This window comes from Musca autumnalis, unplaced genomic scaffold (genome assembly GCF_047663935.1).
Source record: "Musca autumnalis isolate F117 unplaced genomic scaffold, ASM4766393v1 scaffold_89, whole genome shotgun sequence".
Taxonomy (NCBI): Eukaryota; Metazoa; Arthropoda; class Insecta; order Diptera; family Muscidae; genus Musca; species Musca autumnalis.
This window is the reverse complement of record NW_027412449.1, coordinates 130,882-151,607: the sequence shown is the minus strand read 5'-3', so window position 1 is coordinate 151,607 and position 20,726 is coordinate 130,882. Positions and strand designations below refer to the sequence as shown.

Sequence of the window (20,726 nt, the reverse complement as noted above, 5' to 3'; positions counted from 1 at the left end):
AAAAGTTCACCGGAGATGACTTTCCCAATACAAAAGTTCACCGGAGATGACTTTTCCCAATACAAAAGTTCACCGGAGATGACTTTTCCCATACAAAAGTTCACCGGAGATGACTTTCCCAATACAAAAGTTCACCGGAGATGACTTTCCCAATACAAAAGTTCACCGGAGATGATTGATTGATTGTTTGACCCCTTTGGGGGAATGAACGAAAAATTTGGCGATCACTAGGATTCACGTAGCCAGGTTATACTCAGGTTCCGATATATCCAATTTAGATTATTGGTAAGTAACGACAGCTGTAATATTCAGCAAAGATAACAAATAAAGACGAGTGTACATCAGTACTATTAGTCGCCAGTCATATCAATAAATGTAACATGCAAAAGACATAAAACAAAACTCACGAAAACCTGTTTGAGCAGTGGTATAGAGTGTGTGTTCAAATGATAATTTCAGGGTATTAAAGTCGATAGGATTGAATCCATAACCAATCTTGTAGATATCTCCAGGAATCGGCAGCCCGAAGTTTAGCTCATTCGAAGCGTCTACGTACCAGGGATTACAGCAAGTTCATGTGGAAGCTGTAGAAAAATAAAAAGATATGGGCCAAAAATGGGGAAGGGGATCGTAAAGCATAAATTAGTATTGATCAAATCAGGTACATGCTTATATTCTAGTATCACAGTTATATGATCACAGTAGGTAGATGGGAAGGAACTAGAGGGATAACTTCGCCTCCTTGACGAATCCAAGGACAAGTTTATACAAGTTCAGATCTTTGGATTGGAGGAGGGTTGTCAGGTTATGGTGTTGGGAAAATAGGACAGGGTACTTGTTTCTTAGCTGCACATACTTGCAGCATTCAAAAATACTGTGCTGAGCACTTTCTGGTAGCTCACATACATCACACAGATAAGACTCCGATGCACCTATACGATGTAAATACACCTTGTCATAAGTGATGCCAACCATTAGTCTATTTATTAGTTTTATTTCAGAGGGAGTCATGTTCACCTTCCAAAACCAAGGTTTTTCTAATGCTCCGCTTGTTACCTCAAAGAAAAATTTCCCTTTGGATTCACAGGTACTGCGATAATTCTCAGTCCAGTCTTGATGTACTTTATTTTGTATTTGTTTTAAAGCCTCTTTCGGTGTAAGTCCCACCTCCCTGGGGGCTCCTACAGCCACAGCCTGTTTAGCCAGCAGGTCAACTTCCTCATTTAATTGGATGCCCCTGTGGCCCGGGGTCCAAACCACATGGCAGTTAGTAATGTTCGAATTCTCCAGAATATTGTGAAATTCAGCAACTAAAAAATTGTCAGTTTCATCGGAGCCTAAAGCCTTACAGGCTGCAAGGCTGTCCGTAAAAAAGACACATTTGTTGTAATTGTCCTCCGCCGCAATTTCAAGCGCTTTACGCAAGGTGTAGAGTTCACCAAACATTGACGAGGATTTAAACTTTATCTGGAAGAGAAAACGTTGATTTTTTGAGGCATTATATATACCACATCCCGTGGCAGAGTCGCCAACCGACGCATCCGTGGCGAAAATTATATAATTATTTTGTTTATAGTATGATATTTCTGCATTGTAGATTGACTGAATGACTTCCATAGGGGTATTTTGCTTTGTAGAAGGCAACAGGTTGAATCTGATCTTAAGTTTGTCTTGATGTGTGTAGGAGGTTAGCTTTATGTTTCTAAAGATATCTGCAAATTCATGGAATATAGCACTATAACTAGACTTCACCAAGGGATTGTCTGATATAATGTCGTACAAATTTTCATTAGTCTGCATAATCCTGATGATCTCTTTTGCAGTCAGGATTTTGGCTCGGTACATCGGGGGCATCTCACCGGCTAGCGCATATACTACATGTGTTGGTGTGGTTTTAACTACTCCCAGAGACCTCCTTATCATGTCATTTTGAAGTCTTTCGATCCCCTGGTTTACGTACGCTGGCGCATGTGCAGTCGTAGTTCTACCATATTCAACTTTTGACCTCACTAGGCCCTTGTAGATATTCAAGGCCAGCTTCGGGTGAAGACCACCCCTCACTGACATTAGACATCTGAGTAAATTAGTTCTGTTCTTGATTTCGTCACTAATATGGGTATAGTGATCTCTGACCGTTAGAGAATTGGAGATGACTCTACCTAAGAACTTTAGTTTCTTGACTTGTTGTATTGGAAAACCATTAATGCTGATTTGAATCTCTTTTACACTGTTCTTCGCGAAGTAAATAGTGTTTGATTTTTGGGGGTTGAAGGATAAATTCAAGTTCTCACACTTCCTTTGAAAGATAGCAGTCTTCCTTTGAAGATGATCCATGGCAACATCAAAATCTTTGTCAAAGACCATTATTAAGAAATCATCGGCATACTGATATACCATTGTTCGATGATCTTCCATCTCATGCAACTTTGCCGTATAGAGGTTGAAAATAACCGGAGACAAACAACTTCCCTGAGGAATGCCATTTGTCACTTCAATTTCTGTGTCTCCCAGCTTTAATATCCTCTTGGACAAAAAATTGACGATCCATTTGGACATCTGTGGATTCACATTATATTCTTTCAACAATTTTGCCAAGATGTCAATTCGGACACAATTATACGCGTTGCTTATATCCAGCGACAGAACAAGGACTTTATAATTGTTTGCTTTCAATAGGGCAACTCTGTGTAGGAATTCATTCAGGCACGTAGCCGTAGACCATCCTTTTCTGTACGCAAAAGACCTATCAGGCAGAATATTGTTAATGTCCAGATGACTAAGGAGAAAATCTTTTAACATTAAATTGATGCATTTAATGAAAACCGAGATCAGCGAGATAGGCCTAAAGTTTGAAATGATGTTCAGGTCCTTATTCGGTTTGAGGATCGGTACTATCCTAATCACCCTCCAGCTATCCTTAATGGAGTTATCCAGAAACGCGTTATACATGGCGGTGAGCAGCGCTCTCTTAGATATTCCCGGTAGGGCATTAATCATCTCATAGGTAATTTTATCATGCCCTCCACTGTCTCTGGTACTTGATCTTTCAGGAATCTCAGGTATTCACCATTGTTGTCTTCATTCCAGTAGCCTTCAGCAGTCACATTTCTGTTTCTCACGTTGTTAATGAATCGCCATGCTTCCCTCACATTGCCCTTGCTGTTTATTTCATCAATTTTTGCTAAAAAACTTTCATTTTTTGCTTTCAAAACCATTGCCTTCCATATTTCTATCTCTTTCCTGGCGTTTTCAAGATTTTGATAACTAGGGTCTTTCCTTGATTTTTTCACAGCCGCCAGCTGTCTTCTATAAGCTACAGCAAGTTCTTTGTTCCACCAGTACTTTGGGGACCAGCCATCATTTAGTTCTTTTGTGGCGGCCTTAATCTCCTCCGCCATATTGCTTTCAATATCCATAAAATCCGGTTCGAGAATGAGATCTCCCAAAGCTGCCAGAAGTTTTGACTTTTGCACTATCTTAGATCTTCTTGTTTTGCACACCTCAACTTCAAAAGATATAGGGAGGTGGTGACTGCCTCCAAAGCAGCCTTCCAGCACATCCCAACTGTGAACTCTGCCATTCTTTGTAAATGTAAGATCCGGAACTGAACCCCTAGAGGATCTGTTTTTATTGAAAGTCACTTTTCCATTATTGACACATGAAAAACCAGCATCAATCGTTAAGATCTCCAACTCTCGTCCTTTCCTGGATGTTAGGTAATCTCCCCATGATTGATTTCTAGCATTGAAGTCACCACAGAGAATTACGTTATCAAAACTTTCCAGAAAACTAGTTAACTTCACTGTCTCTTCTCTAAATTCTTCAAACGATGTAGACGGTGGGAAGTATACCGATGCAAAAACAAAATTCCTTTGAAGGTTTTGGGTCTTGACCAAAATTATATCATATTCAGTTTCGTACACTATTTTTGCAAATTTAATATTTTTCTTTAGAGCAATCGCTACCCCTCCGTAGCCATCACTTCTAAATTTTTGAAGCAGATTGAAATTGACCAATTTGTTATTATATCTTCTATCTTCAGCAAATATTTCTGACAAAATAACGATATCATATTTGTTTTTGTTAGTAAAGAATTCAACATAGTTTTTGTTATGTTTGAACGATTGTATATTAAACTGGAATACCTTGAGACACTCCATCATGTTGGCTTATTGATTGTTGATGTTCTACAGCATCCATGGGAACACCACATTTTAGAATTCTCTGTTGAAAGTGGCTCATAGCCTCCAAAGCCACTTGATTATTGTCCTTCTTGAAAAAATCCTCCATAAATTTGAGCAATTCTTTAGTGACTTTCTCCAATTCAGTCACTTTTTGGTTTTCTTTGACAAAAACTGGAGCTTTGGGAGAGGGCTCCTCAAACATGCGCTTCGCCATTTGCACGCCGGGTTTGTGGACATATTGCTTCTTGGGTTTCTTTGCTACAGAATTGTAGGTGAATGGTGTTAAAATTGCGTTCACATCATCATCAATTGTTGTTGGATTAGCTTGTTTTCCACCATTACTTTTCTTATGAGATTCTGAAATAGACGGAAAATTATTGTCATCCCATAGGAGCTCAAATCGATTCTGCCTTTTATATTTTTCAATAACTTCTCGTTTGGTTATCTTTTTACGTGTCATGATCATATTGATCTCAATTTCCTCTGCCCACTTTGGGCACTTTTTCTTGTTGTTGCAGTTGTGATCTTTACCCCCGCACAAAATGCACTTTTCCATCCCACATTTTTTATCACATCCTTCTTCACCACATTTCAGACATCTTTCATTGGATCGACAACCCATCTTGGTGTGTCCCAATCTTCCACAGTTGTAGCACTGCCTTACCGCAGGATAATAGGTGTCCACAACCAGAACAGTTCGATTGAAGACAATCCATGAAGGGTGATCGTCACCATAAAATCCCACTTTCACCGTCTCCGTGTCCTCAAAGTCCATACCTTCAGTGCCAACTTTTCTTCTAAATCTCCTCACAGAGGCAACCTTCCTATCACAGACAATTTCTTTCAATAGTTCTTCCTCCGAGAAACATACAGGTACATTCCTGATGACCCCAAATGTTTGAACGAAATTCTTGGGAATGAATGCCCTAAGATTCTTCGCTTTCAACTCTTCGTTACCCACAACTTTTTTTCTTTGCTTTCAATTGTCTTTCTCCACAGCAAAACACACTCTATACATCCACTCTCTATGTAGGCTCAAACAGGAATGTCACCGGAGATGACTTTCCCAATACAAAAGTTCACCGGAGATGACTTTCCCAATACAAAAGTTCACCGGAGATGACTTTCCCAATATAAAAGTTCACCGGGCATGACTTTCCCAATACAAAAGTTCACCGGGCATGACTTTCCCAATACAAAAGTTCACCGGAGATGACTTTTCCCATACAAAAGTTCACCGGAGATGACTTTCCCAATACAAAAGTTCACCGGAGATGACTTTCCCAATACAAAAGTTCACCGGAGATGACTTTCCCAATACAAAAGTTCACCGGGGATGACTTTTCCCATACAAAAGTTCACCCGAGATGACTTTCCCAATACAAAAGTTCACCGGAGATGACTTTCCCAATACAAAAGTTCACCGGAGATGACTTTTCCCATACAAAAGTTCACCGGAGATGACTTTCCCAATACAAAAGTTCACCGGAGATGACTTTCCCAATAAAAAAGTTCACCGGAGATGACTTTCCCAATACAAAAGTTCACCGGGCACGACTTTCCCAATACAAAAGTTCACCGGAGATGACTTTCCCAATATAAAAGTTCACCGGAGATGACTTTTCCCATACAAAAGTTCACCGGAGATGACTTTCCCAATACAAAAGTTCACCGGAGATGACTTTCCCAATACAAAAGTTCACCGGAGATGACTTTCCCAATACAAAAGTTCACCGGAGATGACTTTTCCCATACAAAAGTTCACCGGAGATGACTTTCCCAATACAAAAGTTCACCGGAGATGACTTTCCCAATACAAAAGTTCACCGGAGATGACTTTCCCAATACAAAAGTTCACCGGAGATGACTTTCCCAATACAAAAGTTCACCGGAGATGACTTTTCCCATACAAAAGTTCACCGGAGATGACTTTCCCAATACAAAAGTTCACCGGAGATGACTTTCCCAATACAAAAGTTCACCGGAGATGACTTTTCCCATACAAAAGTTCACCGGAGATGACTTTTCCCATACAAAAGTTCACCGGAGATGACTTTCCCAATACAAAAGTTCACCGGAGATGACTTTTCCCATACAAAAGTTCACCGGAGATGACTTTTCCCATACAAAAGTTCACCGGAGATGACTTTCCCAATACAAAAGTTCACCGGAGATGACTTTCCCAATACAAAAGTTCACCGGAGATGACTTTTCCCATACAAAAGTTCACCGGAGATGACTTTCCCAATACAAAAGTTCACCGGAGATGACTTTTCCCATACAAAAGTTCACCGGAGATGACTCTCCCAATACAAAAGTTCACCGGAGATGACTTTCCCAATACAAAAGTTCACCGGAGATGACTTTCCCCATACAAAAGTTCACCGGAGATGACTTTCCCAATACAAAAGTTCACCGGAGATGACTTTTCCCATACAAAAGTTCACCGGAGATGACTTTCCCAATACAAAAGTTCACCGGAGATGACTTTCCCAATACAAAAGTTCACCGGAGATTTCTTTCCCAATACAAGAGTTCACCGGAGATGACTTTCCCAATACAAAAGTTCACCGGAGATGACTTTTCCCATACAAAAGTTCACCGGAGATGACTTTCCCAATACAAAAGTTCACCGGAGATGACTTTTCCCATACAAAAGTTCACCGGAGATGACTTTCCCAATACAAAAGTTCACCGGAGATGACTTTTCCCATACAAAAGTTCACCGGAGATGACTTTCCCAATACAAAAGTTCACCGGAGATGACTTTCCCAATACAAAAGTTCACCGGAGATGACTTTCCCAATACAAAAGTTCACCGGAGATGACTTTTCCCATACAAAAGTTCACCGGAGATGACTCTCCCAATACAAAAGTTCACCGGAGATGACTTTTCCCATACAAAAGTTCACCGGAGATGACTTTCCCAATACAAAAGTTCACCGGAGATGACTTTCCCAATACAAAAGTTCACCGGAGATGACTTTTCCCATACAAAAGTTCACCGGAGATGACTTTCCCAATACAAAAGTTCACCGGAGATGACTTTCCCAATACAAAAGTTCACCGGAGATGACTTTTCCCATACAAAAGTTCACCGGAGATGACTTTCCCAATACAAAAGTTCACCGGAGATGACTTTCCCAATACAAAAGTTCACCGGAGATGACTTTCCCAATACAAAAGTTCACCGGAGATGACTTTCCTAATACAAAAGTTCACCGGAGATGACTTTTCCCATACAAAAGTTCACCGGAGATGGCTTTCCCAATACAAAAGTTCACCGGAGATGACTTTTCCCATACAAAAGTTCACCGGAGATGACTTTCCCAATACAAAAGTTCACCGGAGATGACTTTCCCAATACAAAAGTTCACCGGAGATGACTTTCCCAATACAAAAGTTCACCGGAGATGACTTTTCCCATACAAAAGTTCACCGGAGATGACTTTTCCCAATACAAAAGTTCACCGGAGATGACTTTCCCAATACAAAAGTTCACCGGAGATGACTTTTCCCATACAAAAGTTCACCGGAGATGACTTTCCCAATACAAAAGTTCACCGGGCATGACTTTCCCAATACAAAAGTTCACCGGAGATGACTTTTCCCATACAAAAGTTCACCGGAGATGACTTTTCCCATACAAAAGTTCACCGGAGATGACTTTCCCAATACAAAAGTTCACCGGGCATGACTTTCCCAATACAAAAGTTCACCGGAGATGACTTTCCCAATACAAAAGTTCACCGGAGATGACTTTTCCCATACAAAAGTTCACCGGAGATGACTTTCCCAATACAAAAGTTCACCGGAGATGACTTTTCCCATACAAAAGTTCACCGGAGATGACTTTCCCAATACAAAAGTTCACCGGAGATGACTTTCCCAATACAAAAGTTCACCGGGGATGACTTTCCCAATACAAAAGTTCACCGGGCATGACTTTCGCAATACAAAAGTTCACCGGAGATGACTTTCCCAATACAAAAGTTCACCGGGCATGACTTTCCCAAAACAAAAGTTCACCGGGCATGACTTTCCCAATATAAAAGTTCACCGGGCATGACTTTCCCAATACAAAAGTTCACCGGAGATGACTTTTCCCATACAAAAGTTCACCGGAGATGACTTTCCCAATACAAAAGTTCACCGGAGATGACTTTTCCCATACAAAAGTTCACCGGAGATGACTTTCCCAATACAAAAATTCACCGGAGATGACTTTTCCCATACAAAAGTTCACCGGAGATGACTTTCCCAATACAAAAGTTCACCGGAGATGACTTTCCCAATACAAAAGTTCACCGGGCATGACTTTCCCAATACAAAGTTCACCGGGCATGACTTTCCCAATACAATAGTTCACCGGGCATGACTTTCCCAATACAAAAGTTCACCTTGCATGACTTTCCCAATACAAAAGTTCACCGGAGATGACTTTCCCAATACAAAAGTTCACCGGAGATGACTTTCCCAATACAAAAGTTCACCGGAGATGACTTTTCCCATACAAAAGTTCACCGGAGATGACTTTCCCAATACAAAATTTCACCGGAGATGACTTTTCCCATACAAAAGTTCACCGGAGATGACTTTCCCAATACAAAAGTTCACCGGAGATGACTTTTCCCATACAAAAGTTCACCGGAGATGACTTTTCCCATACAAAAGTTCACCGGAGATGACTTTCCCAATACAAAAGTTCACCGGAGATGACTTTTCCCATACAAAAGTTCACCGGAGATGACTTTCCCAATACAAAAGTTCACCGGAGATGACTTTTCCCATACAAAAGTTCACCGGAGATGACTTTCCCAATACAAAAGTTCACCGGAGATGACTTTCCCAATACAAAAGTTCACCGGAGATGACTTTCCCAATACAAAAGTTCACCGGAGATGACTTTCCCAATACAAAAGTTCACCGGAGATGACTTTCCCAATACAAAAGTTCACCGGAGATGACTTTCCCAATATAAAAGTTCACCGGAGATGACTTTCCCAATACAAAAGTTCACCGGAGATGACTTTCCCAATACAAAAGTTCACCGGAGATGACTTTTCCCATACAAAAGTTCACCGGAGATGACTTTTCCCATACAAAAGTTCACCGGAGATGACTTTCCCAATACAAAAGTTCACCGGAGATGACTTTCCCAATACAAAAGTTCACCGGAGATGACTTTCCCAATACAAAAGTTCACCGGAGATGACTTTTCCCATACAAAAGTTCACCGGAGATGACTTTTCCCATACAAAAGTTCACCGGGCATGACTTTCCCAATACAAAAGTTCACCGGGCATGACTTTCCCAATACAAAAGTTCACCGGGCATGACTTTCCCAATACAAAAGTTCACCGGAGATGACTTTCCCAATACAAAAGTTCACCGGAGATGACTTTTCCCATACAAAAGTTCACCGGAGATGACTTTCCCAATACAAAAGTTCACCAGAGATGACTTTCCCAATACAAAAGTTCACCGGAGATGACTTTCCCAATACAAAAGTTCACCAGAGATGACTTTCCCAATACAAAAGTTCACCGGAGATGACTTTTCCCATACAGAAGTTCACCGGAGATGACTTTTCCCAATACAACAGTTCACCGGAGATGACTTTCCCAATACAAAAGTTCACCGGAGATGACTTTTCCCATACAAAAGTTCACCGGAGATGACTTTCCCAATACAAAAGTTCACCGGAGATGACTTTTCCCATACAAAAGTTCACCGGAGATGACTTTCCCATACAAAAGTTCACCGGAGATGACTTTCCCAATACAAAAGTTCACCGGAGATGACTTTCCCAATACAAAAGTTCACCGGAGATGACTTTTCCCATACAAAAGTTCACCGGAGATGACTTTCCCAATACAAAAGTTCACCGGAGATGACTTTTCCCATACAAAAGTTCACCGGAGATGACTTTCCCAATACAAAAGTTCACCGGAGATGACTTTTCCCATACAAAAGTTCACCGGAGATGACTTTCCCAATACAAAAGTTCACCGGGCATGACTTTCCCAATACAAAAGTTCACCGGAGATGACTTTCCCAATACAAAAGTTCACCGGAGATGACTATTCCCATACAAAAGTTCACCGGAGATGACTTTCCCAATACAAAAGTTCACCGGAGATGACTTTCCCAATACAAAAGTTCACCGGGCATGACTTTCCCAATACAAAAGTTCACCGGAGATGACTTTCCCAATACAAAAGTTCACCGGGCATGACTTTCCCAAAACAAAAGTTCACCGGGCATGACTTTCCCAATATAAAAGTTCACCGGGCATGACTTTCCCAATACAAAAGTTCACCGGAGATGACTTTTCCCATACAAAAGTTCACCGGAGATGACTTTCCCAATACAAAAGTTCACCGGAGATGACTTTTCCCATACAAAAGTTCACCGGAGATGACTTTCCCAATACAAAAGTTCACCGGAGATGACTTTCCCAATACAAAAGTTCACCGGAGATGACTTTCCCAATATAAAAGTTCACCGGGCATGACTTTCCCAATACAAAAGTTCACCGGGCACGACTTTCCCAATACAAAAGTTCACCGGGCATGACTTTCCCAATACAAAAGTTCACCGGAGATGACTTTTCCCATACAAAAGTTCACCGGAGATGACTTTCCCAATACAAAAGTTCACCGGAGATGACTTTCCCAATATAAAAGTTCACCGGGCATGACTTTCCCAATACAAAAGTTCACCGGGCACGACTTTCCCAATACAAAAGTTCACCGGAGATGACTTTCCCAATATAAAAGTTCACCGGAGATGACTTTTCCCGTACAAAAGTTCACCGGAGATGACTTTCCCAATACAAAAGTTCACCGGAGATGACTTTTCCCATACAAAAGTTCACCGGAGATGACTTTCCCAATACAAAAGTTCACCGGAGATGACTTTCCCAATACAAAAGTTCACCGGGCATGACTTTTCCCATACAAAAGTTCACCGGGCATGACTTTCCCAATACAAAAGTTCACCGGATATGACTTTTCCCATACAAAAGTTCACCGGAGATAACTTTCCCAATACAAAAGTTCACCGGAGATGATTTTTCCCATACAAAAGTTCACCGGAGATGACTTTTCCCATACAAAAGTTCACCGGAGATGACTTTCCCAATACAAAAGTTCACCGGAGATGACTTTTCCCATACAAAAGTTCACCGGAGATGACTTTCCCAATACAAAAGTTCACCGGAGATGACTTTCCCAATACAAAAGTTCACTGGAGATGACTTTTCCCATACAAAAGTTCACCGGAGATGACTTTCCCAATACAAAAGTTCACCGGAGATGACTTTCCCAATACAAAAGTTCACCGGAGATGACTTTCCCAATACAAAAGTTCACCGGGCATGACTTTCCCAATACAAAAGTTCACCGGAGATGACTTTCCCAATACAAAAGTTCACTGGAGATGACTTTCCCAATATAAAAGTTCACCGGGCATGACTTTCCCAATACAAAAGTTCACCGGAGATGACTTTTCCCATACAAAAGTTCACCGGAGATGACTTTCCCAATACAAAAGTTCACCGGAGATGACTTTCCCAATACAAAAGTTCACCGGAGATGACTTTTCCCATACAAAAGTTCACCGGAGATGACTTTCCCAATACAAAAGTTCACCGGAGATGACTTTCCCAATACAAAAGTTCACCGGAGATGACTTTTCCCATACAAAAGTTCACCGGAGATGACTTTTCCCATACAAAAGTTCACCGGAGATGACTTTCCCAATACAAAAGTTCACCGGAGATGACTTTCCCAATACAAAAGTTCACCGGAGATGACTTTTCCCATACAAAAGTTCACCGGAGATGACTTTCCCAATACAAAAGTTCACCGGAGATGACTTTCCCAATACAAAAGTTCACCGGAGATGACTTTTCCCATACAAAAGTTCACCGGAGATGACTTTTCCCATACAAAAGTTCACCGGAGATGACTTTCCCAATACAAAAGTTCACCGGAGATGACTTTCCCAATACAAAAGTTCACCGGAGATGACTTTTCCCATACAAAAGTTCACCGGAGATGACTTTCCCAATACAAAAGTTCACCGGGCATGACTTTCCCAATACAAAAGTTCACCGGAGATGACTTTCCCAATACAAAAGTTCACTGGAGATGACTTTCCCAATACAAAAGTTCACCGGAGATGACTTTCCCAATACAAAAGTTCACCGGAGATGACTTTCCCAATACAAAAGTTCACTGGAGATGACTTTCCCAATACAAAAGTTCACCGGAGATGACTTTCCCAATACAAAAGTTCACCGGAGATGACTTTTCCCATACAAAAGTTCACCGGAGATGACTTTCCCAATACAAAAGTTCACCGGAGATGACTTTCCCAATACAAAAGTTCACCGGAGATGACTTTTCCCATACAAAAGTTCACCGGAGATGACTTTCCCAATACAAAAGTTCACCGGAGATGATTTTTCCCATACAAAAGTTCACCGGAGATGACTTTTCCCATACAAAAGTTCACCGGAGATGACTTTCCCAATACAAAAGTTCACCGGAGATGACTTTCCCAATACAAAAGTTCACCGGAGATGACTTTTCCCATACAAAAGTTCACCGGAGATGACTTTCCCAATACAAAAGTTCACCGGAGATGACTTTCCCAATACAAAAGTTCACTGGAGATGACTTTCCCAATATAAAAGTTCACCGGGCATGACTTTCCCAATACAAAAGTTCACCGGAGATGACTTTCCTAATACAAAAGTTCACCGGAGATGACTTTCCCAATACAAAAGTTCACCGGGCATGACTTTCCCAATACAAAAGTTCACCGGAGATGACTTTCCCAATACAAAAGTTCACCGGAGATGACTTTCCCAATACAAAAGTTCACCGGAGATGACTTTCCCAATACAAAAGTTCACCGGAGATGACTTTTCCCATACAAAAGTTCACCGGAGATGACTTTCCCAATACAAAAGTTCACCGGAGATGACTTTTCCCAATACAAAAGTTCACCGGAGATGACTTTTCCCATACAAAAGTTCACCGGAGATGACTTTCCCAATACAAAAGTTCACCGGAGATGACTTTCCCAATACAAAAGTTCACCGGAGATGACTTTTCCCATACAAAAGTTCACCGGAGATGACTTTCCCAATACAAAAGTTCACCGGAGATGACTTTCCCAATACAAAAGTTCACCGGGCATGACTTTCCCAATACAAAAGTTCACCGGAGATGACTTTCCCAATACAAAAGTTCACCGGAGATGACTTTCCCAATACAAAAGTTCACCGGGCATGACTTTCCCAATACAAAAGTTCACCGGAGATGACTTTCCCAATACAAAAGTTCACTGGAGATGACTTTCCCAATATAAAAGTTCACCGGGCATGACTTTTCCCAATACAAAAGTTCACCGGAGATGACTTTTCCCATACAAAAGTTCACCGGAGATGACTTTCCCAATACAAAAGTTCACCGGAGATGACTTTCCCAATACAAAAGTTCACCGGAGATGACTTTTCCCATACAAAAGTTCACCGGAGATGACTTTCCCAATACAAAAGTTCACCGGAGATGACTTTCCCAATACAAAAGTTCACCGGAGATGACTTTTCCCATACAAAAGTTCACCGGAGATGACTTTCCCAATACAAAAGTTCACCGGAGATGACTTTTCCAATACAAAAGTTCACCGGAGATGACTTTCCCAATACAAAAGTTCACCGGAGATGACTTTTCCCATACAAAAGTTCACCGGAGATGACTTTCCCAATATAAAAGTTCACCGGGCATGACTTTCCCAATACAAAAGTTCACCGGAGATGACTTTTCCCATACAAAAGTTCACCGGAGATGACTTTCCCAATACAAAAGTTCACCGGAGATGACTTTTCCCATACAAAAGTTCCCAATACAAAAGTTCACCGGGCACGACTTTCCCAATACAAAAGTTCACCGGGCATGACTTTCCCAATACAAAAGTTCACCGGGCATGACTTTCCCAATACAAAAGTTCACCGGGCATGACTTTCCCAATACAAAAGTTCACCGGAGATGACTTTTCCCATACAAAAGTTCACCGGAGATGACTTTCCCAATACAAAAGTTCACCGGAGATGACTTTCCCAATACAAAAGTTCACCGGGCATGACTTTCCCAATACAAAAGTTCACCGGAGATGACTTTTCCCATACAAAAGTTCACCGGAGATGACTTTCCCAATACAAAAGTTCACCGGAGATGACTTTCCCAATACAAAAGTTCACCGGAGATGACTTTTCCCAATACAAAAGTTCACCGGAGATGACTTTTCCCATACAAAAGTTCACCGGAGATGACTTTCCCAATACAAAAGTTCACCGGAGATGACTTTCCCAATACAAAAGTTCACCGGAGATGACTTTTCCCATACAAAAGTTCACCGGAGATGACTTTCCCAATACAAAAGTTCACCGGAGATGACTTTCCCAATACAAAAGTTCACCGGGCATGACTTTCCCAATACAAAAGTTCACCGGGCATGACTTTCCCAATACAAAAGTTCACCGGAGATGACTTTTCCCATACAAAAGTTCACCGGAGATGACTTTCCCAATACAAAAGTTCACCGGAGATGACTTTTCCCAATACAAAAGTTCACCGGAGATGACTTTTCCCATACAAAAGTTCACCGGAGATGACTTTCCCAATACAAAAGTTCACCGGAGATGACTTTCCCAATACAAAAGTTCACCGGAGATGATTGATTGATTGTTTGACCCCTTTGGGGGAATGAACGAAAAATTTGGCGATCACTAGGATTCACGTAGCCAGGTTATACTCAGGTTCCGATATATCCAATTTAGATTATTGGTAAGTAACGACAGCTGTAATATTCAGCAAAGATAACAAATAAAGACGAGTGTACATCAGTACTATTAGTCGCCAGTCATATCAATAAATGTAACATGCAAAAGACATAAAACAAAACTCACGAAAACCTGTTTGAGCAGTGGTATAGAGTGTGTGTTCAAATGATAATTTCAGGGTATTAAAGTCGATAGGATTGAATCCATAACCAATCTTGTAGATATCTCCAGGAATCGGCAGCCCGAAGTTTAGCTCATTCGAAGCGTCTACGTACCAGGGATTACAGCAAGTTCATGTGGAAGCTGTAGAAAAATAAAAAGATATGGGCCAAAAATGGGGAAGGGGATCGTAAAGCATAAATTAGTATTGATCAAATCAGGTACATGCTTATATTCTAGTATCACAGTTATATGATCACAGTAGGTAGATGGGAAGGAACTAGAGGGATAACTTCGCCTCCTTGACGAATCCAAGGACAAGTTTATACAAGTTCAGATCTTTGGATTGGAGGAGGGTTGTCAGGTTATGGTGTTGGGAAAATAGGACAGGGTACTTGTTTCTTAGCTGCACATACTTGCAGCATTCAAAAATACTGTGCTGAGCACTTTCTGGTAGCTCACATACATCACACAGATAAGACTCCGATGCACCTATACGATGTAAATACACCTTGTCATAAGTGATGCCAACCATTAGTCTATTTATTAGTTTTATTTCAGAGGGAGTCATGTTCACCTTCCAAAACCAAGGTTTTTCTAATGCTCCGCTTGTTACCTCAAAGAAAAATTTCCCTTTGGATTCACAGGTACTGCGATAATTCTCAGTCCAGTCTTGATGTACTTTATTTTGTATTTGTTTTAAAGCCTCTTTCGGTGTAAGTCCCACCTCCCTGGGGGCTCCTACAGCCACAGCCTGTTTAGCCAGCAGGTCAACTTCCTCATTTAATTGGATGCCCCTGTGGCCCGGGGTCCAAACCACATGGCAGTTAGTAATGTTCGAATTCTCCAGAATATTGTGAAATTCAGCAACTAAAAAATTGTCAGTTTCATCGGAGCCTAAAGCCTTACAGGCTGCAAGGCTGTCCGTAAAAAAGACACATTTGTTGTAATTGTCCTCCGCCGCAATTTCAAGCGCTTTACGCAAGGTGTAGAGTTCACCAAACATTGACGAGGATTTAAACTTTATCTGGAAGAGAAAACGTTGATTTTTTGAGGCATTATATATACCACATCCCGTGGCAGAGTCGCCAACCGACGCATCCGTGGCGAAAATTATATAATTATTTTGTTTATAGTATGATATTTCTGCATTGTAGATTGACTGAATGACTTCCATAGGGGTATTTTGCTTTGTAGAAGGCAACAGGTTGAATCTGATCTTAAGTTTGTCTTGATGTGTGTAGGAGGTTAGCTTTATGTTTCTAAAGATATCTGCAAATTCATGGAATATAGCACTATAACTAGACTTCACCAAGGGATTGTCTGATATAATGTCGTACAAATTTTCATTAGTCTGCATAATCCTGATGATCTCTTTTGCAGTCAGGATTTTGGCTCGGTACATCGGGGGCATCTCACCGGCTAGCGCATATACTACATGTGTTGGTGTGGTTTTAACTACTCCCAGAGACCTCCTTATCATGTCATTTTGAAGTCTTTCGATCCCCTGGTTTACGTACGCTGGCGCATGTGCAGTCGTAGTTCTACCATATTCAACTTTTGACCTCACTAGGCCCTTGTAGATATTCAAGGCCAGCTTCGGGTGAAGACCACCCCTCACTGACATTAGACATCTGAGTAAATTAGTTCTGTTCTTGATTTCGTCACTAATATGGGTATAGTGATCTCTGACCGTTAGAGAATTGGAGATGACTCTACCTAAGAACTTTAGTTTCTTGACTTGTTGTATTGGAAAACCATTTATGCTGATTTGAATCTCTTTTACACTGTTCTTCGCGAAGTAAATAGTGTTTGATTTTTGGGGGTTGAAGGATAAATTCAAGTTCTCACACTTCCTTTGAAAGATAGCAGTCTTCCTTTGAAGATGATCCATGGCAACATCAAAATCTTTGTCAAAGACCATTATTAAGAAATCATCGGCATACTGATATACCATTGTTCGATGATCTTCCATCTCATGCAACTTTGCCGTATAGAGGTTGAAAATAACCGGAGACAAACAACTTCCCTGAGGAATGCCATTTGTCACTTCAATTTCTGTGTCTCCCAGCTTTAATATCCTCTTGGACAAAAAATTGACGATCCATTTGGACATCTGTGGATTCACATTATATTCTTTCAACAATTTTGCCAAGATGTCAATTCGGACACAATTATACGCGTTGCTTATATCCAGCGACAGAACAAGGACTTTATAATTGTTTGCTTTCAATAGGGCAACTCTGTGTAGGAATTCATTCAGGCACGTAGCCGTAGACCATCCTTTTCTGTACGCAAAAGACCTATCAGGCAGAATATTGTTAATGTCCAGATGACTAAGGAGAAAATCTTTTAACATTAAATTGATGCATTTAATGAAAACCGAGATCAGCGAGATAGGCCTAAAGTTTGAAATGATGTTCAGGTCCTTATTCGGTTTGAGGATCGGTACTATCCTAATCACCCTCCAGCTATCCTTAATGGAGTTATCCAGAAACGCGTTATACATGGCGGTGAGCAGCGCTCTCTTAGATATTCCCGGTAGGGCATTAATCATCTCATAGGTAATTTTATCATGCCCTCCACTGTCTCTGGTACTTGATCTTTCAGGAATCTCAGGTATTCACCATTGTTGTCTTCATTCCAGTAGCCTTCAGCAGTCACATTTCTGTTTCTCACGTTGTTAATGAATCGCCATGCTTCCCTCACATTGCCCTTGCTGTTTATTTCATCAATTTTTGCTAAAAAACTTTCATTTTTTGCTTTCAAAACCATTGCCTTCCATATTTCTATCTCTTTCCTGGCGTTTTCAAGATTTTGATAACTAGGGTCTTTCCTTGATTTTTTCACAGCCGCCAGCTGTCTTCTATAAGCTACAGCAAGTTCTTTGTTCCACCAGTACTTTGGGGACCAGCCATCATTTAGTTCTTTTGTGGCGGCCTTAATCTCCTCCGCCATATTGCTTTCAATATCCATAAAATCCGGTTCGAGAATGAGATCTCCCAAAGCTGCCAGAAGTTTTGACTTTTGCACTATCTTAGATCTTCTTGTTTTGCACACCTCAACTTCAAAAGATATAGGGAGGTGGTGACTGCCTCCAAAGCAGCCTTCCAGCACATCCCAACTGTGAACTCTGCCATTCTTTGTAAATGTAAGATCCGGAACTGAACCCCTAGAGGATCTGTTTTTATTGAAAGTCACTTTTCCATTATTGACACATGAAAAACCAGCATCAATCGTTAAGATCTCCAACTCTCGTCCTTTCCTGGATGTTAGGTAATCTCCCCATGATTGATTTCTAGCATTGAAGTCACCACAGAGAATTACGTTATCAAAACTTTCCAGAAAACTAGTTAACTTCACTGTCTCTTCTCTAAATTCTTCAAACGATGTAGACGGTGGGAAGTATACCGATGCAAAAACAAAATTCCTTTGAAGGTTTTGGGTCTTGACCAAAATTATATCATATTCAGTTTCGTACACTATTTTTGCAAATTTAATATTTTTCTTTAGAGCAATCGCTACCCCTCCGTAGCCATCACTTCTAAATTTTTGAAGCAGATTGAAATTGACCAATTTGTTATTATATCTTCTATCTTCAGCAAATATTTCTGACAAAATAACGATATCATATTTGTTTTTGTTAGTAAAGAATTCAACATAGTTTTTGTTATGTTTGAACGATTGTATATTAAACTGGAATACCTTGAGACACTCCATCATGTTGGCTTATTGATTGTTGATGTTCTACAGCATCCATGGGAACACCACATTTTAGAATTCTCTGTTGAAAGTGGCTCATAGCCTCCAAAGCCACTTGATTATTGTCCTTCTTGAAAAAATCCTCCATAAATTTGAGCAATTCTTTAGTGACTTTCTCCAATTCAGTCACTTTTTGGTTTTCTTTGACAAAAACTGGAGCTTTGGGAGAGGGCTCCTCAAACATGCGCTTCGCCATTTGCACGCCGGGTTTGTGGACATATTGCTTCTTGGGTTTCTTTGCTACAGAATTGTAGGTGAATGGTGTTAAAATTGCGTTCACATCATCATCAATTGTTGTTGGATTAGCTTGTTTTCCACCATTACTTTTCTTATGAGATTCTGAAATAGACGGAAAATTATTGTCATCCCATAGGAGCTCAAATCGATTCTGCCTTTTATATTTTTCAATAACTTCTCGTTTGGTTATCTTTTTACGTGTCATGATCATATTGATCTCAATTTCCTCTGCCCACTTTGGGCACTTTTTCTTGTTGTTGCAGTTGTGATCTTTACCCCCGCACAAAATGCACTTTTCCATCCCACATTTTTTATCACATCCTTCTTCACCACATTTCAGACATCTTTCATTGGATCGACAACCCATCTTGGTGTGTCCCAATCTTCCACAGTTGTAGCACTGCCTTACCGCAGGATAATAGGTGTCCACAACCAGAACAGTTCGATTGAAGACAATCCATGAAGGGTGATCGTCACCATAAAATCCCACTTTCACCGTCTCCGTGTCCTCAAAGTCCATACCTTCAGTGCCAACTTTTCTTCTAAATCTCCTCACAGAGGCAACCTTCCTATCACAGACAATTTCTTTCAATAGTTCTTCCTCCGAGAAACATACAGGTACATTCCTGATGACCCCAAATGTTTGAACGAAATTCTTGGGAATGAATGCCCTAAGATTCTTCGCTTTCAACTCTTCGTTACCCACAACTTTTTTTCTTTGCTTTCAATTGTCTTTCTCCACAGCAAAACACACTCTATACATCCACTCTCTATGTAGGCTCAAACAGGAATGTCACCGGAGATGACTTTCCCAATACAAAAGTTCACCGGAGATGACTTTCCCAATACAAAAGTTCACCGGAGATGACTTTCCCAATATAAAAGTTCACCGGGCATGACTTTCCCAATACAAAAGTTCACCGGGCATGACTTTCCCAATACAAAAGTTCACCGGAGATGACTTTTCCCATACAAAAGTTCACCGGAGATGACTTGCCCAATACAAAAGTTCACCGGAGATGACTTTTCCCATACAAAAGTTCACCGGAGGTGACTTTCCCAATACAAAAGTTCACCGGAGATGACTTTTCCCATACAAAAGTTCACCGGAGATGACTTTTCCCATACAAAAGTTCACCGGAGATGACTTTCCCAATACAAAAGTTCACCGGAGATGACTTTTCCCATACAAAAGTTCACCGGAGATGACTTTCCCAATACAAAAGTTCACCGGAGATGACTTTCCCAATACAAAAGTTCACCGGAGATGACTTTTCCCATACAAAAGTTCACCGGAGATGACTTTCCCAATACAAAAGTTCACCGGAGATGACTTTCCCAATACAAAAGTTCACCGAAGATGACTTTCCCAATACAAAAGTTCACCGGAGATGACTTTTCCCATACAAAAGTTCACCGGAGATGACCTTCCCAATACAAAAGTTCACCGGAGATGACTTTCCCAATACAAAAGTTCACCGGAGATGACTTTCCCAATACAAAAGTTCACCGGAGATGACTTTTCC

The 20,726-nt window shown here is 40.8% G+C and overlaps 1 protein-coding gene across 1 annotated transcript; it reads right to left on the bottom strand.

Annotated features, from left to right (window-relative positions):
* Positions 1-228: 228 nt before the first annotated feature.
* Positions 229-19,720, bottom strand: LOC141388226 (uncharacterized). The gene is made up of 3 exons (XM_073958245.1): positions 18,907-19,720; positions 4,146-4,541; positions 229-584 (listed from the first exon to the last, which is right to left on the bottom strand). Exons 1-3 carry the CDS (start codon positions 19,718-19,720, stop codon positions 574-576), a joined length of 1,221 nt encoding a protein of 406 aa, XP_073814346.1. The 3' UTR covers positions 229-573.
* Between the last annotated feature and the right edge of the window lie 1,006 nt (positions 19,721-20,726).

Bases quoted from the DNA above. Each gene is read 5' to 3' on its own strand.
- LOC141388226 (XM_073958245.1), bottom strand. From the start codon at position 19,720: ATGGACTTTGAGGACACGGAGACGGTGAAAGTGGGATTTTATGGTGAC. The intron at 4,542-18,906 runs GTATTCCAGTTT...CGTCTATTTCAG, and splicing joins ACATGATGGAGTGTCTCAAG to AATCTCATAAGAAAAGTAAT.